Source organism: Microcaecilia unicolor, chromosome 5 (assembly GCF_901765095.1).
Source record: "Microcaecilia unicolor chromosome 5, aMicUni1.1, whole genome shotgun sequence".
Taxonomy (NCBI): domain Eukaryota; kingdom Metazoa; phylum Chordata; class Amphibia; order Gymnophiona; family Siphonopidae; genus Microcaecilia; species Microcaecilia unicolor.
The window spans coordinates 58,740,455-58,768,438 of record NC_044035.1 but is presented as its reverse complement, the minus strand read 5'-3'; the positions used below and the strand labels follow the sequence as shown (position 1 = coordinate 58,768,438).

Genomic DNA, 27,984 nt, shown 5'->3' with positions numbered 1-27,984 from the left:
ATAAAACACAATAAGAACCAAAAAAAGCCATAAAACAATAAAAACAAATATAAAATATAGAGTATCTACTATAATAAAAAGCACCTCCAACGTTCTGAAGCTGACTCCGTGGCAGTGAAGGGTTTGTAGAGTTTGTGCTGCCTGTAACGCTGTATCCATCTCCTGTCCTGATGTTAGCGTGCTTCCTGGTTCGTCACAAGCAGCACTGACCAACCACACAATAGCAGCACGAGGCACACCAATGGACTCAAAGAATAGCGCAACCCGCGTGCCCGGACACAGATTCGCACACAGAACTTCTTCAGGTGCTCCGGGGAGGGGGGAGGACAGCTGGCTCACCCTCAAGAACAACCGGCTGGCACCCGGCATCCAGATCCGCAACCTGAGTGCCTCCTTCCGCAACGGGCTGGCCTTGTGCGCCCTGCTGAACCCCCACCGCCCCGACCTCATGTGAGTACCGACCGAGAAAGGGAAGGGGAATTGCTGTAAGAGTGAACCCCACACGGGGAAGTGGGTGAGGCTCTGCTGGCTCAGGGTAGGGCTGTGGAACCTCTGCTCTGACCGACTCCAAGCATCTTCCCCCCAAATACTGACCAAGTTCTGAGACGTGAGAGGTGGGCAGGGGGTCCCGAGTCGAGAGAGGTGGGGGGGGGGGCCTGAAATGAGAGAGAGGTGGGGGGGGCGGGTCCTGAGACAAGAGAGGGGGGAGGAGGAGGGGAGGGGGCCAGGGGAGAATGCAGAGTTGATGCACATGTAGGGGGGAGAAGGGCAACGGACAGAGGAGAATTGCTGCACCACGATGGATGGAGGGGGCAGGGGAGAGATGCTGCATATGGATGCAGCACAGATGGCGTTTGCTGCATATGGATGAATGCAGGGGAGAGAGCATAATTGGTGCACACGGGACACACACTACACTCTCTCACTCACACAGACAGACAGACAGACACACACATTCTGTCTCTCTCACACATACTCTCTCCTAACATTTCCCTTAAAAACATAATTGCCATTAGAGGACAACCTTGCTAGCGCCCGTTTCATTTCTTTCAGAAATGGGCCTTTTTTATTAGTCATATATAAAACGTAAAATATGTAAACTATAATAGTAATGTTGATGACACACACAACTCTAAAAATATACCTAATAGGGTCTCAATATAGATCTCACCACAATTCATGAGTGCATACATACAGGCATAATAGAACAACGTTTTATGATATTTTATATTTGTTTTTATTGCTGTTTTATGGCTTTTTTGGGTCATATTGTGTTTTATCTCTGTATGTTAATTTTAAATTTTATGATTTTAAATTTTATGTTTTTATACCCCTGAAGAAGGCGTGCTGCCAAAACATGGACCATGTAGGATCCCAATAAACTTTGTTTGGAGCTCTTACTTCTTTGTTTGGGCTGGTCACTTGGACTTTGTCTTCTTCCACCCTTGGTCTGTTTTGCTTGCGTTTTTGTGGAAGGAGTGGACCCCTCCCCCCTTTTCTCTCTTGTTTCTCACAAACACACAGTACTTACTTGTATAGGAGGATTGCTACTGGCATGGTGAATGGGTTTTGGTATTTATCTTCTGTTTCTTCACAAAGAGTGGTAAGGTCGTATAGTTTTACTATGTCACTTCCACTAGCTGAAAGACAGCAGTTCTTATTAGCTTCAGCTACTAGTATCAAATAAATATGGTTCATCAGTCAGGACAATCAACACTTTTTACCTTTGAAGAGCCAGTACGTATGCCCCTCCTTGGTACAGTTAGATTTTAGGAAAGATAAAATGTTCTGTGCAATATCTTTGATCACTTTGGTAGAGAAATTAGAGTTTTCCAAACTGGGAATATCTTCTGTCTTTATCATTTCATATTTCTGCAGTTTAAAAAGCATAAAGTATTAATGTGTATATATATATATCTATATATCTATATCTATATCTATATCAAGAGTCTTCAATATGTTTAAATCAACATTGCTAATCTTAAAATGGAATAAAATTTTCAACATATACCAGACCATATTAAATTGTTTTCAAAATTTAAGAGATATAGACATTTACATATTTTGTGATAACCTGGAATACTCATTCTAGAACCAGGGTCATTAGTTCCTCTTTAGATACAGGAAACATCAAGATGATGGCATCAAGATGATGGCTCTCATTTGATATAATTTCAAAAGGATTGAAAGAGTGTGTGTGTGTGTGTGTGTGTGAGTGAGTGAGTGAGTGAGAGAGTGTGAGTGTATATATATTACCCACACACACAATATATATATATATACACACACACACACACATATACACAGAGTGAGGCAAAAAGAAAGTAATCCCCCTAGAGTTTTTGCAGTTCTCAGCAACCGCTTTGAATTTCAATGACAAATGTTACATACTTATTTAGTCATACTTGCATGTTACTATTAAACAACACTTAATTATCTTAACCTATGTTGATGTTACTGACATTTTTGTGTTACTACCTAGTGATTTTTGCATATTAAAAATGTTCCAGCTAAAACGCAGCAAAATGTCATTCAAACAATACAAATTAACGAGTCAATTTTGCAGTCACAGTGAATGCTCAAAGTGTCCACCTCTAGCTTTAACACAGGCCTTCAGTTGCTTTGGAAAGTTCTTAACAGCCTTGTTGATTGATCCCTGTAGGAGGATGTCCCAAATTATCTGTAGCACTTCCTTGAGTTCAGTGACTGTTTGTGGCTTTAGGTGGAGCTTGTCATAGGCCTCCAACATTGCTCCTCAGACAAAAAAAAAAGTCTCCATCACTGTGACTACTTGGCACATAAATGTAAATAGTAACAACAAATAAAGCTGTAAAATTTCATGTTGAAATTCCAAGCGGTTGCTGAGAAAACAGAGTGTGTGTGTGTGTGTGTATACACATACACACACCCTCCTCCCCAGAGAACAATCATTATTCAGAGTGCTTTCTAGTTACTTTTTAAATCACATCTAAAGAAAAGATCTTATTTTTAAAAATCTGAATAAAAAGTCAGGGATATTATATGGGAATGAATTTGTTTAGTGGCAAATTACCTGTTCACCTCTAAGTAATCCAGCCCCATTGTCCAAACCATTTTGTACTTTTCCCCCTATACATCAATAACTCCTGAAATAACAATTGCTTTTTATTAAAAAAAAATAAGAGGGTAAACAAATGTGGTTATAGAAAACCTTACCTGAACAATTCCATTTACATGAAAACACATCACAAGTTCTGGGACATTACATATCAAATTATCCAACCAATAGTCAATCCCAGTTAGCACATTAATTGGTTTGTTGTTATCCCTATTACAAAGAAAATCAAGGTATTAGCTGGATTTAGTAGCAAAGGGGACATTTAAATATTATTATTATTTTTTTTTTCAAGACATACTCTCAATTTATACAAACATTTTAGGTGGCCTGATTCAGGGAACAGTACTTTGCAATTGATACAAGAATGCACACACCTCAGAAGTTGAAAACTGAAATCCTGACAAAAGATCAACAAACAAAGTAGGCATTTTCAGCTCCAACACACAGCAAAAGCTTTTAAATTATAATCTATATTAATCTTTATTTTAAATGTGCTGAAGATTCAGTAACAGGCCCTTTTTATTTTTTTTTAATGACTTAATCATGGCAGACGGGCATGAGCACAACAAACATAGCACTGCAAAATGTTTACACTGTTCATCAAAGAGAACAGTCCACCAGTTCCAAGTATACAATATCTTGTCAGCTATGTTGAATACCCCAATCCTACAAGTGCTATAGCATTGCAAATGATTATCAAGCTAAGTCCAATAAGCTCAGCGTTGCCTTAAACAAGTGTTCTCCAATTCCAATAATTAGCTCAAGCTGCTTCATCTCTTTGTTCCTCACAATTTACTGGTGAGCAGTTAAGAACATAAGAACAGCCATACTCTGTCAGACCAATGGTCCATCTAGACCAGTATCCTGTTTCCAACAATGGCCAATCCAGGTCACAAGTACCTGGCAGAAACCCAATTAGTAGCAACATTCTATGCTATCAATCTCAGGGCAAGCAGTAGCTTACTCGGGATTTTGTAGACCTCAATCATATCCATAACCATCTCTTTTCACAGAGGAAGAGACCTACCCTAAGATTGCTATTTCTTTAACTTTAGCCTTCCAAAGTACCAATTCAGGGCAGTATTCCCCAAAATAAGTGACAATTATCTGTGTAGCATGTAAACAATGCGAAATCAAGCACTTTTGTTCTCTGGACTTATTCTCACCTTCAGAATTCTCCAATATATTGGCGTCGCTATTTTGGAAGGGGCAAGGCGTATTGCTCCTGCCCTCCTGTCTCCAACTTTTTATGGTACGGGCAGTGGAGGGCAGAGTCACTAGACCACCAGGTAGATCTTTGCTGGGGTGCGGGAGGGGATTCAGGGGGGGCCAGGTCCACTGGACCACCATGTATCTTTGGCAACCTGTCAAATGCATGACAGCTGAATTGAAAAACAGCGACCAATAAACAAAGAGGAATTTCTGTATCTCATTTGTATGTGATCCCCTTTGTGCATTGGTCACTGTTTGTGACCTGGTTTTACCGAGGCAGCCAAACTTTACGGCTGCCTTTGTGCATCGAACCCCAAGTTGGGAATATCATAAAGGATTTCTACAGAAAGTTGGTATAGGCTCCAGGGTTTATAAGCGAGTGCATAAACTTTATGAGCAACCAAAAGCCAGAGTAAAGGTAAAAAGGGAATAGGAGCATCCATGATGGATATGGCCCTATTACACCTGACATTTTTTAAAGCCACCAGGAGGTTTTTTGGGGACATGTCAGGAAAAACAGCCATAGTGAAATCAAACAACTTCAAAGTGGAGAAATCTATCCAGGCAGTTGACCAAGGCATAAAAGGAACTAGAGGAGCAGGGAAAAAGAAAACTTCAAAAAGGGATAAAAAACCTTAACTAAAAGTGTACTTCCAGGGATTTGGGCCCTTCACACAACAGACAGGACTTACACACGATAAAGAGGCAAATCTTGCCAAAAAGTTAGTCACACACATACAATATTCAATGCTCAAATCCAAATCCAGCCTAGCTTACAACCTGCTTACTGTTCCATTGGGGCACTTTCAGTAGGATGGGCATGTAGCCACATCATATTTTGAGCGATTCCCTGTCAACCAATGAACTACACAAAATAAACTTTGCTGAAGAAAGTGTTTTGTTTGTTTGTTTTTACAAAGTAGCAATACCACTCTACGTTAACATTCTATTAGTGGGAAAGCAAGAATGAAGTGAAGTATTACCTTAACCAAAAGAAAACACTTTCCAAAAATACTAGGACTAGGGGGCATGCGATGAAACTACAGTGTAGTAAATTTAAAACAAATCTGAGAAAATATTTCTTCACCCAACGCATAATTAAACTCTGGAATTCGTTGCCGGAGAACGTGGTGAAGGCAGTTAGCTTGGCAGAGTTTAAAAAGGGGCTAGACGGTTTCCTAAAGGACAAGTCCATAAACCACTACTAAATGGACTTGGGAAAAAGCCACAATTCCAGGAATAACATGTATAGAATTTTTGTACATTTGGGAAGCTCGCCAGGTGCCCTTGGCTTGGATTGGTTGCTGTCGTGGACAGGATGCTGGGCTCGATGGACCTTTGGTCTTTTCCCAGTATGGCATTACTTATGTACTTATGCTATATAGACAGATACATCCAGACTAGAGGCCGACCGAACTTCAACTTCAGCACCAAGATGAGCCTGAAAACCGGGTTCAGTCATTCTTTAGTTTTGCTCAAAAATGCCACTACATTTTTGGCTAAAACCAAAACACCCTTCCCCTTCTGACTACTCTGCCTCCCTTCTCTCGCACCCCCCCCCCCCCAAAAAAAAAACACACCATCAGAGAGTGGGCCCTGTTGAACCGCGCACCCCAACACCTCCTGCCGCAGTGATCTCCAGTCACTTGGAACTCAGGGAGGCCTGGGAGGGCGGAAGGCAGGGAAGATGGTCAGCCTGGAGGGATTTGCTCTCACTACCAGGGAAGGAGGCACCGGTTACAGTTTCAGCCGAAACAGGGAAATTTTGGCTGATGATTCAGTTTCAGTCGAAACCAAGAACCCTGGTTTCAGTCATCCTCTAACCAAGACTGAGTTTCAGCTCGAGCCTGTAGCTTAAAATTTTTTTTTTTTTTTTTTTTGGGGGGGGGGGGGGGGGGGGGAGGAGAAAATAGATTAGCTACAAGCAAGAACTGTCCTTAAATCTAAGGGCAGAGATACTATATAATGAACGGTACTGAACTGAGTTTATTTCTACTATGTTATCCCTTACTGTGATTCACTGCAAGTCATCCAATAAAGGCAAATATATATCTAAAACTGTAAAGATGATCCCACCAATTAGTGACAAAATTACAGATTAGAAAAATGGCATCACATTTCTTTAAAAATTAGTCGAACTCATACTAGTGGCAAAAGCACTTCTCAGCTGTATGCACAATTCTCAGTTTTCTATGAAATTATACACATTAAAAAAAAAAGGTGGTGAAAATTAAAAATTCCTTGTGCAGACATGAAGAATGTAGCTTTATTTTTCTGAAGTAAAAGGTCACCTGAGCCGTAAGCTGACAGCAGGATATCTGCCACCTCCAAATATAGGCATGTTAGATCCCACCAACATGTGAATGTCTTCAAAGGTCCACAGAATATTTCTAACAAAGTCATTTTTCAGACCCTGTGTAAAAAAAAATACATTTTTAATAAAAAAAAAAATAAAAAGACTAGCAGAACAGAATATGAGATACCAGAAGAAATAAAAACTGGTTTGCATATTTAGGGTGAGAAATTCACATATGCTACAAGCTACTTCTAGAAGGGATTGGTTTCATATTCTATGAATGCCAATTTAGAACAGGGTTAAATAATGAATTTCACTGGTGGTGGTGGAAGGGGGTTAAATATTTCAGCTCAAATTCTGGATAAAACATACCTGACTGTTTTCCCTGACACTGAATAAAGTAGGTAGATTGCTCTTTAGGGACTGAGGCCACAAGCCCCACTATATATGAGGGTTCCAGAGGCACACTCCCCTGCGAAAAGTGCAAGCACAGAACAAGTGATTCTGCTGCCATGCTTTAAATTAGGTACTTCAAAAATGTCTGGAACATATCTTGACCATCCAAGAAATATATGCCAACATCCTAATTCCATAATAAAGGAATTTCATACAAGGAAGGTAATTCTATCAAGATGGCAACATTTAAGTGCCATGAACGTGCTAAGACAGCATACTCTTATATAACTGGCAATATTCCAGCTATGTACTATTCTATATGATTGGCGCCTAAATACAATACCACAGTTCGAAGGTGAGCATACATATGGGCAGAGAATGGGCTGAGTGCAGTTAGTTATGCACCTTTTTTTTTTTAAGCAATCTAGGCAGATTTACCTAGCTGTTAAGGCTGATGTAAATGGTCATGCCTAAATTATGCATGTATTATTGCACTGCTATGCTAATATTCTACAAAGAAAAGAAGGCTCCTACTTTCATTTAGAGAACAGACTCCAAACATGCACCAATTTACAAAGCAGCCCTCAAGGTGCTGTTTTCCTGTCAGTGTGTCCACCAATTACCATGTAGGCATAGCGTATCATAAGCTTTTGACATTTCAAAACTCCTCACAGTGCCTTGTGAGTAAAACATACATAAATCAAAATATCCAGATGCCCAAAACCTCCAAAACTGTGACCATAGGAACAGATTATCACCTGTAAAAAAACTGGTACTGACTTGAAACTGTATGTAAAAGGCAAAGTCTACCACCGAAACAGAAATTACCACAGTTCTAGCTTTAATCTCCATAAGCTGTGATGTGTTGGGCATGAAGACCCCAAGTCAACATAAAATGGATAAAGTCCTAGATGATTCTAAATTATTTAAACCCAGTGTAACTGAACTGTTTCTTAACTAACCCAATGAGGACTTTTGAAAAGTTTGTCACAAAAATAAGAAGACAGTCCAACGAAAAAGACACAAACTACAGACTTGATTGTTGACCCTTATTTCCACATATCTAAGTGGACTAGCATGGCAACAACAATTTGCAGATCATATTTTCCTCAGAATGTTGTAAGGTTTTAAACAAGTTTTCTGACTTCCTAGTGAGTGAAGAAAGCATCTAAGATTACACCAGCTGGTTCCTCAGACTGGGCCAGATTAAGGCACAGGCAAACTAGACATTTACATAGGACTCCAAAACTCAGGGGCCCTGTTAGATGTGCTGAGTACTAAGGAGTCTATAATTGCAGATGGTCTGGATTTTTTCGGCATTCTACAAATTTGTATGTTACTTGTCTCAAACTATCTGGCTCTCCAGTCCTCCCCCTTTCCAGAATAGACTGTGAGCCAATGAAAAGGCTGCTTTGTTACACTTAGGAGGGACCAAGTTCCAAGTGCTGGAATGGGGGAGGAGATGAAGGCTGAGCTCTGCAAGGGGATTTGGAAAGATCTGTGGAAGTAGATGATTGTCCTTGGGTGGAGGGGGATTGTTGAAAAAGAATAGAAATTTAAGGGGGGGAGCATGACGGCTGAGGAAAAGAACTTGCAGCAAATGCAATAACTTTACATGAGGTGCAGACCTGGCATGGAACGGGTACATTCATGCCTGTGTATATTTTTATATCTCTCTCTAATGAAGACAGCCTCGTACAAAAGAGAGCTTCCATTTGAAAATTAGGGCTAGAATGGAGAAGTTCACTGCTACAAATGTACCTGTGAGCATATCAAGTAAAGGCAAGTTTCAGCTCAGGGAATTTACTCAGTAACTATTTCCTGGGCAAATTCCTTTGAAAATTGCCCTAATACTGCTTCCATTCTGAACTGTATCCTTTAAGATACAACTAAAGCTAAATATGTTTTCTTCCATTTGTGAAGCTTTTTCACATGTAAAACTTTGTAAATTTATACATCATACACACTGCTCATAAATCTCACTCATTGCAGTGGTCCACCCTCGGCACCTCTGGTTTATACCAAAGGCAATTTGCCTGACTCTTCTGGTTCTCTGTCCACTGCTGCAGAACTACTGAGTTACTTAGTTCCAGCAGGGAGACCTTTTGGTGAGTCCTGTATAGCAAAGTTAGTCACCTGTAGCAAGTGTTCCTGAGGACAGCAAGACAAGCATTCCCACATGTGAGTTGGGTCACCAACAGAGCCCCAGTGCAGACGCTACCCGCATTCTAACTTCTAGAAATCTTTGGCAGGCTCCCACTGCATATGCATGAGTATCTTCCTGCCTGCTTGAATTGTACAGGACATGTAGCTTGATAAAAAGCATAAAGAATGTAACTCCTAGGAGAGGTGGAAGGGTATGTAAGAACACTTTGTTTCTTGCTGTCCTCAGAGAACACCTGCAACAGATGAATAATTTCGCTCTCTCAGAGGACAAGAAGGACATAGTATACTCATATGTGGGAATCCCTAGCTACCAGGCTCACTAAAAAACAGTGAACAGGGACATGCAACATCAAGGCCAAACCAAACCAATAACATTAATAAAGCAGGCCTCTTATGAAGGTGCAGCCTGGAACAGAAAAGAATGGACCTAGGAGGGTAGTGTTGGATTCTAGACTCCAAACAAATTCTGCAGAACTGTCTGACAAAACGGCTGTCAGGTCGAGTATTCTGTTCAAGGAAGTATTGAAGTATTGAGATGTGAATGTGTGGATTAAAGACCACATCGCAGCCTTGCATATCTCATCAGTGGAGGCTGACCTCAAGTGGGCTACCAACACAGCCATGGCCTCAGCCCAGCCTGGGCATAAGTGAAGGAGATGCAATCTACTAGCCAACTGGATAAAGTGCGTTTACCGATGGCAGTTCTCCCTATTAGAGGGATTGGAGGATACACATATAGAAGGCCTTTTCCCCAATCAAGGAGGAAGGCATCTGACATTAGCCTGCCATGTAATTTGAGCCTGGAGAAGTACTGAGGGACCTTGTTGTTGAGATGAGTGGCATAAAGATCCACCAAGGGGGTTCCCCTCTCTCGGAAGATCTTGTGAGCAACACCCATATTTAGAGACCACTCGTGAGGTTGCACCATCCTGCATCAGTCTTCTCCGCCAGGTATGTAGCTCAGAGCACCATGCCTTGGCTGGTGGTCCACTACCCATGCTTGTTGACAGTACATGGCAACCTGATTGTCTGAATTAGAACAATTTGGTTCGAAGCCAATCTTTGAAAGGCTTTAGAGAATTGCAGATTGCCCAGAGCTCCAGATTGATATGGTCTCCTGAGTAGACTATTACTCATGCATGTGAAGCCAGTCTAACATAAACTCCTCATCCCAGATTGGATGCATTTGTGGTCAATCTTCTGGGGCATAAAAATTTGGAATGGGAGTCCCAGAGTCCAACTGGTTTGATCCAACCACCAGAGAAGCGAATGAGCCAACCTCTGCAAGATTCCCCATGGCCTGACACTGCTAAGAAGCAAAGGTCCACTGGGCACCCTACAAATGGAGGTAAGCCATGGGTGTAACATGCATTGTGGAAACCATGTGGTCCAAAAACTTGACAAGCTGTGACCAGCTGGCTGCGCTGAATCTGAGTAGGCAATGCCAATAACAGTATCAGCCCGAACCTAAGGTCAAGTAGGCTCGAGCTTGAACTGTGTCTAGCAGGGCTCCAATGTTCTCTAATTGCTATACTGGGAGTAGATGGGACTTGGGGTAGTTGACTATCAACCCTAGTAGCTCCAATGCCCAAATAGTTTGCTGCACTGATTCTTGAGCACCTTCCTTTAATGTGCTCTTCACCAGCCAGTCATTCAGATAGGGAAATACATGCAATTACCGGTCTGCGCACAGACACCGACTACTGCTAGGTATTTTATGAACACACAGTGAGCGGATGTGAGGCCAAAAGGCAGGGCGTGGTACAGGTAGTGAAGTTTCCCCACCCAAAATCTGAGCTACTTCCTGTCATAGGGACACATCTGGATGTGGGTATAGGCAATCATATTTCAAGTTCAGAGAGTATAGCCAATCAGATTTCTGAATCATGGGAAGAAGGGTGCCCAGAAAAATTATCCTGAAATTTTCTTTGATCAGTCAGGTCTAGGATGGAATGAAATCCCCCTGTTTTCTTAGGCACAAGAAGAACTTGGAATAAAATCCTTTCCCTTCTTCCCCTGGTGGAATGGGTTCGACCTCGTGGGCCCTTAGAAGAGAGGAGATTTCCTCTGCGAACACTTCCCAGTGCTGAGAGCTGTAGTGACACCAACTGAGGTTGTAACCCATCCGGGCTATTTGCAGACCCCACCAGTCTGAGGTTACAAGGGGCCACCTCTCCCGGAAAAAAATTCAGACTCCCTCCTATTGATGATGGTTAGTGCAGCAGACTTTGATCCTGGCAACCTGGGTTCAATTTGCAGCTTTTTGTGACCTTGGCAAGTCACTTAACCCTCCATTGCCCCAGGTACAAAAAACACACATGATGAGCCTTCTAGGAACTAAGTACCTGCATATAATGTGTACAGTGCTGTCTAGTAGTGCAATAGAAATTATTAATACAAGTCATTGGTGAGGCCCCACTTGGAGTATTGTGTTCCGTTTTGGAGGCCTTATCTTGCTAAAGATGTAAAAAGACTGGAAGCGGTGCAAAGAAAAGCTACAAAAATGGTATGGGATTTGCATTGCAAACTGTACGAGGAGAGACTTGCTGACCTGAACATGTATACCTTAAAGGAGAAACAGGGGTGACATGATACAGACGTTTAAATATTTGAAAGGTATTAATCCACAAATGAACCTTTTTTGGAGACGGGAAGGTGGTAGAACTAGAGGACATGAATTGAGGCTGAAGGGGGGGGGGGGCAGACTCAGGACTAATGTCAGGAAGTATTTTTTCACGGAGATGGTGGTGGATATGTGGAATACCCTCCCACGGGAGGCGGTGGAGATGCAAACGGTAATGGAATTCAAACACGCGTGGGATAAACACAAAGGAATCCTGTTTAGAACGAATGGTTCTGCGGAATCTTAGAGGAGATTAGGTGGCGATGCCGGTAATTGGGAAACAAAATGGGAGCTGGGCAGACTTCTACAGTCTATGCTCTGATTGTGACTGAATAGATAGGGATGGGCTGGGGCTGGAGTGTAAATTTTAAGGGGCTTCGATGTTAGCTCCAGAACTTAGTACAAGAACAGTGCTGGGTAGACTTCTATGATCTGTGCCCTGAGAAAGGCAAGGACAAATCAAACTTGGGTATACATATGAAGTTATCACATACCATGTAAATGAAGTTATCTTGTTGGGCAGACTGGATGGACCGTACAGGTCTTTATCTGGCGTCATTTCATTTACTAATAGTAGTAGTCCCAGATGACCTATTTCAACTACACTCTGTGGAGCCAGTCAAAAGCTCATCCCCTGCTTAGAATGGGGAGCTGGCTGAGGCTTCTGAGTCTGTAGCTTTGAGGATGGAAGCACGGAGGCTGGGCCTGTCGTTGAGAATGGGAAGAAGGCTTGAACCTATGCCTTTAAGAGTAGTAGGTACTCTTGACTCCCACCTGAAACCTCTGATAAGTGGAGGCTGCAGAAGGAGTGGACTGAGACAGGGACTAGATAGTATCAGTTCTTTTCTTTATGAGGTCTGCTACATCTTCCACCTTGTCCTCAAAAAGATTATCGCCTCGGCAAGGGATATGGGATATCTGCCAACTTTTCCTGAACCACTGGCTCTAGGTCCAAGACATGCAAGTCTGCAAGTGCCGATACCTATAGCAGAAAGTCTGGACACCACAAAGGTGTCAAAGGTGGCCCTAGCCAGATGTTTTCTGCACTCCTCCTGTTTAATGGCTATCCGATGAAGGTTTGAGGTCTGCTTCAGTGGGAAAGTGTCCACAAACTCGAGCACACTATTCACCAAGGTCTTCAAGTAACTGCTTGTATAGAGCTGGTATGACTGGATGTGGGAGGTGAGCATTGAACCATTAAAAACCTCTCTCTCAAATGATTCCAAGTGGAAGTATCCCTGTTTTGGACAGCCAACACAAGCCCCTCAATCTTCTGGCTCTTAAGAGAGCATATCTGACCACCATGGAATGGCGCGGCAGCTGTAGCTTCTCGAATCCGGGAGACTTCTGGACTAATGGAATCCACTTTTGTAGGAACAACCTTGTACAGAGAGTGGTGTCTCCCAATTCTTCATCTGTGCATCTTTAAGGATGCTGTGAACAGGCACTGTCACAGCTTTCTTAGGAGGGGAGTCAGTCAAGGATGTCCAACATAAATCGGCCCGAGACTCGTCCTCAACCTCCAACTTAAATAGAATAGCCTCCACCATTTCCCTCAAAAAGCCTACAAAGGAGAGTTCTGTGGGGAAGAGTTCCTCTTTTCTTTTGGTGGGGAGGAGTCTGGAGGCCAAGGGAAATCTTCTCTGAGCCCTCTGGCCCCACCTCAGATACCCATGAAAAGTGAGGAAGTGACGTCAGCGGAGCAAATGGCTGCCTAAACGCTGAGCTCCAGCACACCCGCGACCGAAAAGCACTTTCTCTCCTCCCTACAGTGGCGAAGTTGTAGCCAATTGAGGTAAAAGTGATATCCCGATCGCCGAAAGGAAGATTCGTGATGCAGGCGAGTGGAGGAGTGGTGAACCTCACTCAATTCGCGTTCGAGAGCAGTGCGACGCAGAAAAAAAAGAGGGCGGATCAACCAGCGATGGCCTCGTGCACACAAGACTCGGCGACGGAGCTATTCTCCTCCCAAGAGCAAACGGACAGGCTGGGAGAGATCCTGCCTGAGCTACGCGACTGGCTGCAGGAAATAAGATCTGATTTGAAAGCGGTCCGGGAGGAACTCTCGACCCTGGGAGCCAGCTTGCGAGGAGAAATCGCGGAGATAGGCCAAAGAGTCGAAGAAGTTGAAACGCGGATGGAAGATCACAAGGAAGCCTTGACAGCTTTCGATTTACAGGTCTCTGATATCAGACTGGGTCAACAACAAATCAATGATAAGATCGAGGACTTAGAGAACCGGAGCAGGCGGTGCAACTTACATTTTCGAGGCCTTCCGGAGACTCCAGCCTACCAAGATGCTGAGACAGTAATACAAAAAGTGGCTAGCGCCCTCCTATCGGCAGATGGAACTGAGGTGAATCCGGATGATATCAAGCTGGAGAGGGCACACAGGGCGTTGGGCACGTCAAGGCAGAATCTGCCTAAAGATATAATTGTGTGCTTCCGCGAATACGTGATGAAGGAGCAAGTGTTACAAGCAGCTCGCAAAATCACAGATTTTAAATGGGATGCTCACCGTATAGAGGTGTATCAAGACCTGGCGACTGTGACATTAAAGCGGAGAGCTGAACTGAAACCGGTTACAGCTAAGCTACGTGAGATGGGCCTGCGCTACAGATGGAGACATCCCTTTGCGTTAGTGTTTTATAAGGAAGGCAAACTACAGCAGATTCGAACGATGGCGGAAGCGCAGAAAATTCTTCCAGAGGGATTAGCAGAGGTACCACCGACTGCAGGAGCTAGAAGAGGAACCTCAGGGGGGATGGCCTCCCAGCCAAAATGGCAGCGAGCCAGACGCAATAGGCTGCAGCGACAGCAATCAGCAAATCGACTGACATGAGACCCCCAAGGCTGACTGGATTTGGTTTGGCTAGCGGAGGTCTAAGCCTCCGGTGCCTGCTGAGGGGGCTGAAACGATGGCTGATTGGTATAAGAAGTTGAGAACTGATGAGTTGAGTGGGAGGAGAGATATTGTGCTTAAGTTTCAATCTCACATGTGTATAGTTGAAGATATGTGTTGTTGTTAGAAAGAGAGGCAATGGGGTGTGGGGGAGTCACTTCCTTCACGGGTAGCACCTGTCAAAAATAAGAGAAGGGAGGTGCTTAAGATGTATGAGGGTGGATCAGAGGGTGGGTGGGAGGGAAGAATGAGGGGGGAGAGGGAGGGGGGGGGGAAGTCAGATATGTCATAATCAAACTGTGGGTGCTCTTGCTGAGACTGCAAAGTGGGGATTGGTTATGCGATCAATAAGAGACTAGATATCATGGCTCTTAACTGTGTAACGTTGAACGTGAGAAGTCTTAACTCTCCGCAGAAACGCAGTCAGATGTTTAGAGAGATGATACGCTTGAAAGCAGATGTTGTGTTTCTCCAGGAGACGCACTTGAAGCGTGGACACGAAAAATTGGTCTGGCATAAGAGATATCCCTCAATGTATTATGCATCCAATATTGCAGGAACCAAAAACAAGGGTGTCCTAATAGCGCTGTCCAGTGCGTGCCCATGGAGTGTGCAAGAAATTATACGAGATCCTGGAGGGAGGTACTTGGTTCTTGTGGCTTCACTGTTTAATGTGCAATACACTCTGATAAATGTTTACGCTCCTAATGAAGATCAAAAGGGGTTCATAAAAGAATTAGAAGGGGTAATTCAGAAGAAAGCTAAAGGCCATCTCTTGATTGGAGGCGACTTTAATGTCACCTTAAATCCGTGTGTGGATAACTCGGGGAGGACAGCGGGGTATGCTCAGAAGGATAGAGCCGCAATGTGTGAATGGATGGCTCGGGAGGGTCTTATAGACATCTGGAGGGAAGTCCATGGGACTGAAAGGGATTATACATATTACTCTCCTAAATATAAAACATACTCGCGAATAGATTATTGGTTAGGTGAGGAAACCTTTAGAGGTAAAATTTGCAAGATCAGGATTGAGCCTTGTTCCTGGTCATATCATTGCTCGGTTAGTCTGGTGATCAACCTTGTGAGGGAACAGAGGGGTCATAGGAATTGGCGTATGAACAAAGCAATATTGTTAGACCCCCAACATGCACGAACAATAGAAAAGTGTATTGAGGAGTACATTATGTTGAATGACAATGGAGAGGCCCGTCCCGTGAACATATGGGAAGGTATGAAAGCGGTTGTGCGGGGCCATATTATTGCCTTGCAATCCCATATAGATAAGGAAAAGAAAAATAAGGAAGCCGCATTACGCCAACAACTAGATAAACTAGAAAAGGCCCATAAGGCAGACCCCAAGGATAGTACACGAGAGGGTGAGCTACAACAGCTACGTAGACAACTTAATGAATTACAGCTGGCTGAGATTGCAATTCAGTTACAGGCAGCTCAGCAGGAACACTTTGAGTTCGGGAATAAAGCTAGCAGATTACTGGCCCGTAAACTACAAAAGCGAGCACAACGCAATGCTATAGCTGCTATAAAATCTACAGAGGGTGAATTGTTCACCTCCTCAGAGGCTATACAAAAAGCTTTTTGGGACTTTTATGGTCAACTTTATAAGAGGGAGCAAACAGTTAATAGGGAAGAACAGGAAGAGTATATAAATGACCTGGGCGTACAGGGGATCTCAGAGAAGGAACAAGAGGGCATTTCAGCGCCAATAACAGTAGAGGAAGTGGAAGAGGCAATTGCAGGAATGCCTACGCATAAGGCACCGGGCCCAGATGGCTTCCCAATAAGATTTTATAAGATGTTTAGGAAGTGGCTTGCCCCCCTGTTATTGAGGGCGATTAGGTCCTTTGATGAGGAAAATACATTGCCATATTCCTGGAGAGTGGCTGAGGTAGTATTGATATTGAAGCCAGGGAAAGATCCACAACACTGCACGTCATACCGGCTCATATCCCTGCTAAATAATGATTATAAAATCTTCACTAAAATCCTGGCCAATAGATTGGGGGGGCTGATGCCTCACCTGATCCATCAGGATCAAACTGGGTTTATCGAGGGACGCCAAGGCAGTGACAATATAAGAACCCTGCTGCATGTGATCCAGCAGATTGAGGAGGAAGGGAGCCCGGTGTTGCTGCTATCGATAGATGCGGAGAAGGCCTTTGACCGAGTGGACTGGGCCTTCCTGCAGTCCCTGGTAGCGAAGCTGGAAATGGGAGATAGATTCTGTAAGTGGATGCGCCTCATATATGACAAGCCTCTAGCCCTATTAAAAATCAATGGTGGGTTATCCAATCCGGTCCAACTCTATAGAGGCACGAGACAGGGATGTGCCCTCTCCCCCTTGCTGTTCGCACTGACTATAGAACCCCTGGCCAGGAAAATTAGAGAGCATGCAGGCATTAGAGGAGTGATTAGGGGCGCACGCGAGCATAAGATAATGCTCTTCGCTGATGATATTTTGTTGACCATTTCAGACCCGGTCATATCACTACAGAGGGTGATGAAGGTGTTTGCGCAATATGGGAAGATGTCAGGATTCAAGATCAATATGGCAAAATCTGAAATCCTAAATTTGTCAGTAGACCAAAAAGAAGTGCAAGAGATACAACAGAGATACCCATTTATTTGGGCGCAAAAATCTATCAAATATTTGGGAGTGCAAATAACAGCTAAAATAGACCAGCTTTATCAGGCAAACTACCCCCTTAAAGTTAAAGAACTCTTTCTGGAATTAGATAGATGGGAAGCTATGACAGTGTCTTGGTCGGGTAGACTTAATGCAATAAAAATGATCATATTGCCCAAGTTATTGTATATGTTTACAGCCCTCCCGGTGCCAATACCGCGCTCCTTTTTCCAGCGATTGCATAGAAAAGTATTTGCTTATATCTGGAAAAAGAAGCCACCGAGGGTCCGTAGGAGAGCAATGCACCATCCACCAACGATGGGGGGGATGGGCGTCCCTGATGTCTTTGTATACTATCAAGCAGCCCAGTTGAAAATCCTGGCTGAATGGCAGCCCAGTAATAATAAGAAATGGCTCCACTGGGAAAGAGCATGGATGGGCACTAAGTTTTTGGGTAACGTGCTATGGGGGCCAAAGCAACAGATTTTGGCAGCAGTACGCAGGCTGCCGGTGGGGATGGCCCATCTACTTGCCACGTGGCTGCAAATTAGAACTAGAGTGTTTCCTGAGCGACAATATTTTCTGCAAACGGCTATAAGTGAAGCCCCTGGTTTCCCTCTAGGGGCAGAGGAAAAAACCTACAGGTGTGGGCCCGTAAAGGGTTATATAGATTGGGTCAATTATGGGAGGAGAGTGAGGTTAAAGATTTTGAAATAGTGAGAGAAGAATATGATCTGTCTGACAAGGACCTTGTTTATTACCACTGTGTGAGGAATTACATACAGAGGAAAGCAAGGGATGAGCTTGAGCTGACAGAGACGGGCTTAGAACGGGCGCTAAAAGAGGGAGGAGGGAAGGGATGCATAACTAGACTTTATAAAGCACTTTTGCTCCTGTCCTCCCCGCTAGAATTCTATACAGACAGATGGGAGAAAGCGATGCAAAAGAACTTCTCCATAAGCTGGTGGGCCAACAGTTTTAGGTTCTTATTGCGCTCATCAATCACTCAGCCGGTGGCTGAAAACGGGTATAAGATGTTATTCTGGTGGTACTATACGCCAATGCGCCTTCATAGGATCTATCCAAATGTATCTAAGAATTGCTGGCGTAATTGTGGGGGTCAGGGGTCTTTTCTACACATATGGTGGGAATGCCCCAAGGTGTGTACATTTTGGGAACAGATAGTAAATGTGGTCAATTGCCTAGGTAAAGGGGGCTACACACGTCAGATAGAATATTGCCTACTTCATGCCCGCCCTAAAAAAACAAGGGTGCAGGAACATAAGCTTGTGGTTCAAATATTTGCTGCGGCCAAAATGCAGCTGGCGAGGGCTTGGAAATCATTGGAAACACCCCCCTTACAGAGGGTAGGCTATAAAGTAGAGTATATTTATCAAATGGCTAAACTGACTGCAATGCGGAAAGGCTTGCTAGTGATGTTTCAAAAAGTTTGGGGCCCATACGAGAAGAAACGAGAGAGAATCTGGCTTCCAGGGGGGGGAGATGAAAATGAGAGGGAGGGAGGGGGGAAGGGAAACTAGGAAAAGATGTGAAGAGGGAATTTCATATTGCTTGGTTGTTATGATAAGTGACGCTATGTTGTTGTAAGCTAGTCCTTATGTGAATGTATGATCAGAGATGTTTCCAGTTGGATGTTAAAAAAACAAAAACATCAATAAAATATGTTAAAAAAAAAAAACAAAGATACCCATGAGAAGTCAAACTCAGCAAAATATTCTTTATGGGATGTCAGAGTCCATGCCTGCCTTGGTCTACTGGATGTATGGCCAAGCTCTGGGTGAAAGCACTGATCCTCTCCTGGACTCAAGGGTCACTTCCCCAACAGGTGAAAGAGAAGAATCACATAGGTTGGTGCCGGCTCCGATGCCCATCGAGGTACCAGCTTCAATGAACGTACAACAGGCAGGACAAGGGTCTCCAAGATGGGTTGGAGCGGCACCAGAGTCGGTGCCAGCCTTCTCAATGCCTCAGAGTCAGGTAGATTCAGGATGCATCCCAGCTCCTCTTGTAACATGAGGCAAGCACTCCGAGGGCAGGCATCACTAAAGGCACGGCCAATACCAGTACAATGACAGTCTGCGAAGATGTCAAAAGCTATGGATTAAAAATATGTTACACAGAAAAGACAGTTGGGTTAAATGATCATCAGTATTCTCAATATGGAGAAGGGTAGAGAGTGGGGTTCCCCAGGGGTCTGTGCTGTAACTGCTACTTTTTAACATATTAATAAATGATCTAGAGTTGGGAATAATTATTGAGAATTAAATCTGCTGACACAGTTATTCAAAGTTGTTAAGTTGCAAGAGAATTGTGAAAAATTGCAAAAGGACCTTATAAGACTGGGAAACTGGGCATCCAAATGGCAGGTGACATTTAATGTATGTGAGCAAGTGCAAAGTGATGCATGTGGGAAAAAGGAACCCAAACTATAGCTATAAACTTAGATTGTGAACCCTCTTGGGACAGAGAAATATCCAGAGTACCTTAATGTAACTCACTTTGAGCTACTACTGAAAAAGGTGTGAGCAAAATCTAAATAAATAAATAAATACGTGATGGAAGGTTCCACATTAGGAGTCACTACCCAGGAAAAGGATCTAGGTGTCATCATTGATGATACGTTGAAACCCTTTGCTTGGTGTGCGCAGAGGCTAAGAAAGCAAATAAAATGTTAGGTATTATTAGGAAGAAATGGAAAACAAAAATTAGAATGTTATAATGCTTTGTAGTGCTCCATGGTACAACTGCACCTCGAATACTGTGTGCAATTCTGATCACCACATTTCAAAAAATATATAGTTGCATTAGAAAAGGTATAGAGAAGGGCGATGAAAACGAAAAGGGGACGGGTCAATTTCCCTATGAAGAAAGGCTAAAATGATTAGGGCTCTTCAGCTTGCATAAGAGACGGCTGAGAGGAGATATGATAGAGGTCTAGAAAATACTGAGTGGAGTGGAACAGGTAGACGTGAAATCGTTTGTCTACTCTTTCCAAAAATAATAGGACTAGGGGGCATGGAATGAAGCTACTAAGTAATAAAGTTAAAACAAATCAGGAGAAAATATATTTCTTCACACAACGTGTAATTAAACTCTGAATTCGTTGCCAGAGAATGTGGTAAAAGCAGTTAGCTGATCAGGGTGTAAAAAGGTTTGGATAATTTCCTAAGAGAAAAGTTCATAAACCATTACCAAGATGGACTGGGAAAATCCACTGCTTATTTCTAGGATAAAGCAGCATAAAATCTGTTTTACTGTTCTGGGATTTTGCCAGGTACTTGTGACCTGGATTGGGCACTCTTGGAAACAGGATACTGACCTTGATGGACCTTTGGTCTGGCAACGATTACGTTCTTATATTCTAATACAAGGCAGGATCCCGGCTTTGGGGAGACTGGCGCATTGGCACCTCTTCAATGGAGGGGGGGAGCGGTCCTCTCTATGCTGACACTTCTCAGGTACCAGCTACTTCAGTGCCCTAGAGCTCCTGGCACAGTATCAGAGTCCTTTGGTGCAGATAAGAACGAAGTGGAATCCATGCTGGTCCTCAGTGTCGGGTCCAAGGATGCTTGGCCTGAACAGGCACTACCAAGCGACCAACGTCAAGGGAGGGGGTGATCTACTTGATGTCGATGCATCTCCAGTGTCCGGTGAAGCTACAGAAGCCAAGGGGACTGATGCTTTCAATGCTGATGTCCCAGACTTCTGTGTGCCAAAAAGCCTCTCACGCAGGGCCTCTACTTTTTTGAGTTCTCTGTGCACAAAGAGAACAATTAGAGGACTTATGGTCAGGACCCTGACATTTCCAGCATGTCATGTGGGTCAGGTTTCTGGGGGAAAACAGTCACAGCTCAATTGTGAAAAAAAGGGTTTTCCTTACTTTATTTTTTTAATTACTCAGTTAAGAGGCTCATGCCTAAAGCAGCCGCAAGCCACAAAAAAAAAAAAAAACTAAAGAAATGAAGAAGTGCTGAAAAGTTAGAAGAAAAAAAAAACCCCGGGCGTCAGAACAAAATTGAAGGGAACCCCCCCCCCCCCCCCCCAAAAAAAAATAAACAGTCCTGTACTATTCACTACTAAAATCAAGAGACAGGAAGACAAAAGCTCTGTGAGAGAAACTCCTCACTCCAGCGATAGAAGACGCATCTTACCAGCTCCATGGAGAAAGTGAAACTGTAGGTCCCACAAAACTTCAGGCAGGCAGGAAGGCACTCATGCATATGCAGTGGAGGCCTCCCAAAAGCTTCTAAGTTGCAGAACGCTGGACAGTGTTCGCACTGGGGCTCCGTCAGTAACGTCACCCACTTGTAAGTATACTATATCCTACTTTTCCTTGGATAATTGAATATACATCCCAGTTCAGTGTGCTATTTTAGTCTCTGATACTACCAACTGAAATCAGAATATCAGGTCCCATAATATGCCAGGATAGGGCTGCCAGAAATCCAAGACAAGGTCAGAATTCCTCTCCTGGAACTTGGTAATTTGGCAGCTCTCTAGCTCTAACCATTAAGCCACAACATTCGAAGCATGTACTTGCCTAGTCTCCATGCTCACTCACAAACTATTACTGCCACTATGCCCCAAATTAGGCTCTGAACTCTCTGCTACTTCTGGAGGGAGTCCATGGTAAAGGGGCCCACAAATATATGCTTACCTAGGGCCTAAGGAGAAACTAGATCTTACCTGCTAATTTGCTTTCCTTTAGTCCCTCCGGACCAGACGAGGATTGGACTGATTGGTTGTGCTCACCTTCCAGCAGGTGGAGACTGAGAAAAAAAAACTGACTCTAGAGAGCCAATAAGAGCCCTGGTCATGTGACCCTAGCCTCAGTATTTGACTAACAAAGCAGGAAAGAGAGAAAGAAAGACCTTCTGTGCCGTATGGAATCCTAGCAGCCACAAAGCACTCGGCAACGCCAAGTATTAGAGCGCACCAGCAACTCTCACCAGAGAAGTGGTATGGCTCACTTGTATTACAGCTCACCAGCAACTCCCACCAGAGAAGTGATATGGCCCACTTAAAGTTTTACATATATATACCAGCAACTGAGCACCCCAGCAACTCTCACCAGAGAAGTTGTATGGCCCTCTTGTAGTAAAGCTCACCAGCAACTCTCTGCAGAGAAGTGGTAAGGCCCTCTTATAGTTCTATATATATATATATACATATATACACATACCCACATATATACATAGATATATATATACCAACGACCGAGCCTACCAGCAACTCCGACCAGAGACGTGGCATGGTCCACTTAAAGTTCTATATATACACTAGCATTTGGTTTGTTTTTTAAATATTCCGTTGAAAAGGTGACGAAAACATGGGAGGGGCCTGGTCCGGTCCGGAGGGACTAAAGGAAAGCAAATTAGCAGTAAGATCTAATTTCTCCTTCCTTAGCGTCCCTCCGGACCGGACCAGGATTGGACTGATGGGAAGTACTAAAGCAGTAATCTTACGGGAGGGACCCTATCAAACTCGCTGGGAATACTGAAGTTGAAAGACCGCCTACTGGCGACCATGACCATCTAGTGTGCCAAAGTACTCAGAGGGCCCTAAAAATCAGCCTGTCAAGGAACAACCACTTATCAAGTTGGAATGTGTTTTAGACCTTACTGTAACTGTACCACCTGGAAACAAACTTGCAGTCCTGAGACTCTCCTAGTTGACTCAATGGCTATGAAAAAACAGTGTCTTAAGAGAGAAAAAACCTTAATGGAAAACCAGAAGAAAAAAACAGCTGCAACCTGCAGGTAAAGAAAAGAGAGAGAGAACATCCATTATCCACCAGAGAGAGACATGGTCCGACGACGCAACCACAGCATAGTAATAATTACTGAAGCAGCAAATCTTGTCTTAGCTCATCAAGGCCGTAGCAGAGCCCAACGATAAGGCAAAAAGAAACCTGGACTGGCAAAAGATGAGACTTTGGAACAACCAGGCCTTGCTAACCGGAGGGCCTTGCTAACCGGAAGATGTAGAGAAGACGCCAAGAAAGACGCTGAAGATCCGCCTTAGGACCAATATGGAGCTGCCAGATCTACCAGCCCCCCATGCGTCTCGATGTCCTGTAAAAGATGACGCCAGAGAAAAGATGTAGGAAAGAGATGGAGAAGACTATTGCTGCAAGAGGGCATCTACCCCCGCTGCTGACAAGAATTTTCAGCGACAGACTAAACGAGACACCTGAGGACAGAGCGAAAGCAAAAGGTTCTAGAACTGAAGCATCCCATGAAGGCACTATCAGCTGACAACGCTCAGAAGGTGAGAGTCCATTCCCCTGGAACTAGAGTGAAATAAAAGAGAAAAATGCACTAAATTAATCTTTTTTTTTTTCCGACCACATGGAAAGCTGAAAATGGCAGTAAGGCGAAAACCTACCCATGCTAAAAGACTCGCCTTCTGCCATGTGAAGAGTAGATTCTTCATTCTTCTTTGAGAAAAGACATAGGCCACTGCAAGGAATTGTCCGACAGACTCTCACCACCTCTCTATCCAGTTGGGAAAGAAAGTCCTCCAGAGCTAGACAAATTATTCAAATTTCCAAGAAATTGAAGGAGTGCCAAGTAGCCAAAGCAGACCACTGAAAATGGGGTAGTCTGCCTAAGCAACGTGCACCCCAGCCACGGAAACTGACAAGGAACAATAAAAACTGTCCACTATGTATATTCTACAGGCATACCTGCAGTGAGGATGTTCAATCTCAACCACCAGAACAGAGTGCTGCACTATTGAGAATACAGAGATCACCTCAGCTGAAGGGATTCCATCCGAGAGGGATATCTGGTTATGAGAGAACATCAGAGAGATGTCATGAAAGGTATAGCCCAGAAAAAAAACTCCAAAAGTCGCTGTCATGGACAGTAACATGAATATAATGTTGAACATAAAAAACGCGACCTAGAAGCAATATTTGAATCTGGACCACCTTTAGTAGCCAACCTAAGAACTGTAAAAAAAAAATATTGTCCCATTCCGTCTAAGACCTGCCGACTCTCTTTATAAGAAGTTTCCCTGATTAGTCAGACACGTAGATACTGGAAAGTAGAATTCCCTCTTCCATGAGAATCACTGCCACCACCTTCAAAATTTGGAGACAGTGGGAGGGACCGTTGCGAGATGCAACGGCAGAGCCTGAACCCGAAAAAGGGTGTCCCAGAACTACAAACCGCAGGAAACTTTTGGAAACCTATCCTGATAGGAATATGTAGATAAGCTTCCAGCAGATCTAAGGACATGAAAAACACTGTCCTGCACGAGATAACAGTATGACATATTCAAATGTCGCCATACGAAAAACATGCGACATTGAAAACACGGTAAACTACCTGGAAAATAAAAAATAGGATGATTAGAAAGCAAAAAGGCTTGAAGGTCCAAGAGCCACTATAGATTGTCCCCTGAGAGGGACAGGGAGACTCCATAAAGACGGCTGAAAGAAGGTATATCCGTCTCGAAAATGTGGAATGAGTCCACCTCAACTGTAGAGTGTGGAAACAGGAAGCCTGAACTACAAAATCCAACTGTTATCGTAGAGCCTTGCCGATATATCAACAGATAACGAAGTATGTAAAGGCTGTCATTGAGAAATTACCTGATCACCTGAAGCTAAAGAGGTGAGAAGAAGCGTAGAGCAAAATAAACAGTCATAACACAAAATCTCATGCTGAGAAGAAGGTATATAAACCCCTGTTGCATAACTGACTGAAACCCCAGATAAACTGCCAGCCGCTGCAGTTGCACAATATACACCTGAGGCACATATGATATGAGAAGAAACATATCCCAGAGAATAATTCCTACCAAAGTGTAATTCATAGGAGACAGAAAATGCCTGTAGCTGCTGCCTCTGCAAGTAGATCACCTGAGACTCTTGCGGCTCATGTGACTGCTAGAACAGAAGCCACAAGAGAGGAAGACAAACTGAATTAAGGATAAGTAGGCATTTTTTTTTAATTCCGTTATTGAAATGTTTATATATATATATATATATTTTTTTTTTTTTTTGACCTATGCAGCCGTCAAAAACCAAAGCCTGACTGAAATCATGCCTATGGAAGAAATGCACATACCAAACCAAATGGGTGAAATCATGACATGTTCAAAGTGGCTATAACAGAAGCCATAACTGCGCACTACGTATGCACAGCGAAAAATCACCCTATGTTATAGAGAAAGAAGCGTCAAAAGGTTGTCCAAATGCTATATAGATTGGTACAAAGACATACAGGAATCGTATGAAAGAGGAAACGAGTTTAAATTCATAAGGCGCAAGCAAACAATCATTCCATGTAAAAAATGTATATAAAGCATACACCATAGAAGAGAAGGGAAATATCATGTTACCAAGATCCTTCTGTTATACTAAATGTATAGTCTCTTGAATATTTCCACTATTCATGATGTATTGTAAGCCACATTGAGCCTGCAAAAAGGTGGGAAACTGTGAAATACAAATGCAACAAATAAAAAATAGCGTAGTGGTCTGATTGTGGGCTAAGAAAAAAAAAAAACCCTTATGGACCTCAACCAGTAGGCCTGACGAATTGAAAGACCTAGATGACTGATCTGGAAGTTATGATTATTATTATTATTATTGTTAGCATTTATATATAGCGCTCCCAGGCACACGCAGCGCTGAACACCTGCCAAAGAGACAGTCCCACGTTGAGTCCCAAGACCAGATAAAAATTAGTGGTATATGGGTGAAACAAGCTGAGAGGAAACTGTCCCAGAAAAACTACCTCCGTTTTCCTTCTGCCCTCCAGCCAACTGAGAAGCAGATAAGAGCCCCATGAGGGAAAAAAGGTGCAGTTAAAGCCAAGATGGCGGCCTGCCACACGAGATCTAAAGTACCAGAGTACTACTACTACTACTTAGCATTTCTATAGCGCTGCTAGGGTTACGCAGCGCTGTACAAGTTTAAACAAGGGGAAGGACAGTCCCTGCTCAGGAGAGCTTACAATCTAAAGGTTACGAACTATGTAGTCAGTGTAGGTATCATGAATGGGGAAGGTGGTTAGGCGCCAAAAGCAAGGGAGAAGAGATGGGCTTTGAGTAAGGACTTGAAAATGGGCAGGGAGAGCGCATGACGTATGGGCTCGGAAAGTCTGTTCCAGGCATAAGGTGATGCGAGGCAGAAGGGGCGGAGTCTGGAGTTAGTGGTGATGGAGAAGGGTACAGATAGGAGTGATTTGTTCTGAGAGCGGAGGTTACGGGTGGGAACATACGGGGAGAGGAGGGTAGAGAGGTAATGGGGGGCTGCAGATTGAGTGCACTTGAAGGTCAATAGGAGAAGCTTGAACTGTATACGGTAACGGATCGGGAGCCAGTGAAGCGACTTGAGGAGAGGGGTGATATGAGAGTGTCGGTTCACGCGGTAGATAAAACGTGCGGCGGAATTTTGGACAGATTGAAGGGGGGATAGATGGCTAAGAGGGAGGCCAGCGAGAAGAAGGTTGCAATAGTCAAGACGAGAGGTAACGAGCAAGTGGACGAGGGTTCGGGTGGTCTGTTCAGAGAGGAATGGGCGAATTTTGCTAATATTATAGAGGAAGAAGCGACAGGTCTTAGCTGTCTGCTGGATATGGGCAGAGAAGGAGAGGGAGGAGTCGAAAATGACTCCGAGATTGCGGGCTGAAGAGACGAGGAGGATGAGGGCGTTGTCAACAGAGACGGAAAGTGGGGGAAGAGGAGAAGAGGGTTTGGGTGGAAAGACAAGGAGCTCAGTCTTTGCCATGTTCAGTTTCAGATGCCGGTTGGACATCCAGGCAGCGATGTCTGAAAGGCAGGCTGAAACTTTGGCCTGGGTTTCGACTGCGATGTCGGGAGTGGAGAGGTAAAGCTGGGTGTCATCAGCATAGAGATGATACTGGAAACCATGTGATGAGATCAGCGAGCCCAGGGAAGAGGTGTAGATCGAGAAAAGAAGCGGTCCAAGGACAGATCCTTGAGGAACCCCAACAGAGAGTGGGATGGGGGTGGAAGAAGAGCCATTAGAAAATACTCTGAAGGTGCGTTGGGAAAGATACGAAGAGAACCAGGAGAGGACGGAGCCCTGGAGCCCGAATGAGGACAGTGTGTCAAGAAGTAAATTATGATTGACGGTGTCAAAGGCAGCAGATAGGTCGAGGAGGATGAGGATGGAATAGTGACCTTTGGATTTGGCAAGGAACAGGTCATTGCAGACTTTAGAGAGTGCTGTTTCTGTCGAGTGTAGTGGGCGAAAGCCGGATTGAAGCGGATCGAGGACGGCCTGAGAAGAGAGGAAATCAAGGCAGCGGCTGTGGACAGCGCGTTCAAGTAATTTGGAGAGGAAGGGTAGAAGAGAGATGGGGCGGTAGTTGGAGGGACAGGTGGGGTCAAGTGATGGTTTTTTTGAGAAGTGGTGTGACTACAGCGTGCTTGAAGGTGTCAGGGACAGTAGCAGTGGAGAGAGAGAAGTTGAGGATGTGACAGATTGAGGGGTTAACTGTAGGAGAGATGTTTTTAAGCAGATTGGTGGGAATGGGATCAGAGGAACAGGTGGTGCACTTAGAGGAAGAAAGAAGGCGAGCAGTTTCCTCTTCGGTGATCTCAGGGAAGGAGGAGAAGGAGGCCAGGTTAGGTTGGTTGAGGGAGT

At 43.9% G+C, this 27,984-nt stretch overlaps 1 protein-coding gene across 1 annotated transcript in view; it reads right to left on the bottom strand.

The window, feature by feature from the left end:
• The window catches only part of EDRF1 (erythroid differentiation regulatory factor 1), a 204,243-nt gene that overhangs the window by 131,973 nt on the left and 44,286 nt on the right, over nt 1-27,984 (bottom strand). The window contains exons 7-10 of the mRNA XM_030202947.1: nt 6,601-6,722; nt 3,196-3,307; nt 1,725-1,872; nt 1,532-1,640 (exon numbers count right to left, since the gene is read on the bottom strand). Of these exons, the coding sequence (XP_030058807.1) occupies nt 1,532-1,640; nt 1,725-1,872; nt 3,196-3,307; nt 6,601-6,722 (491 nt within the window). The remainder of the gene's footprint in view (nt 1-1,531; nt 1,641-1,724; nt 1,873-3,195; nt 3,308-6,600; nt 6,723-27,984) is intronic.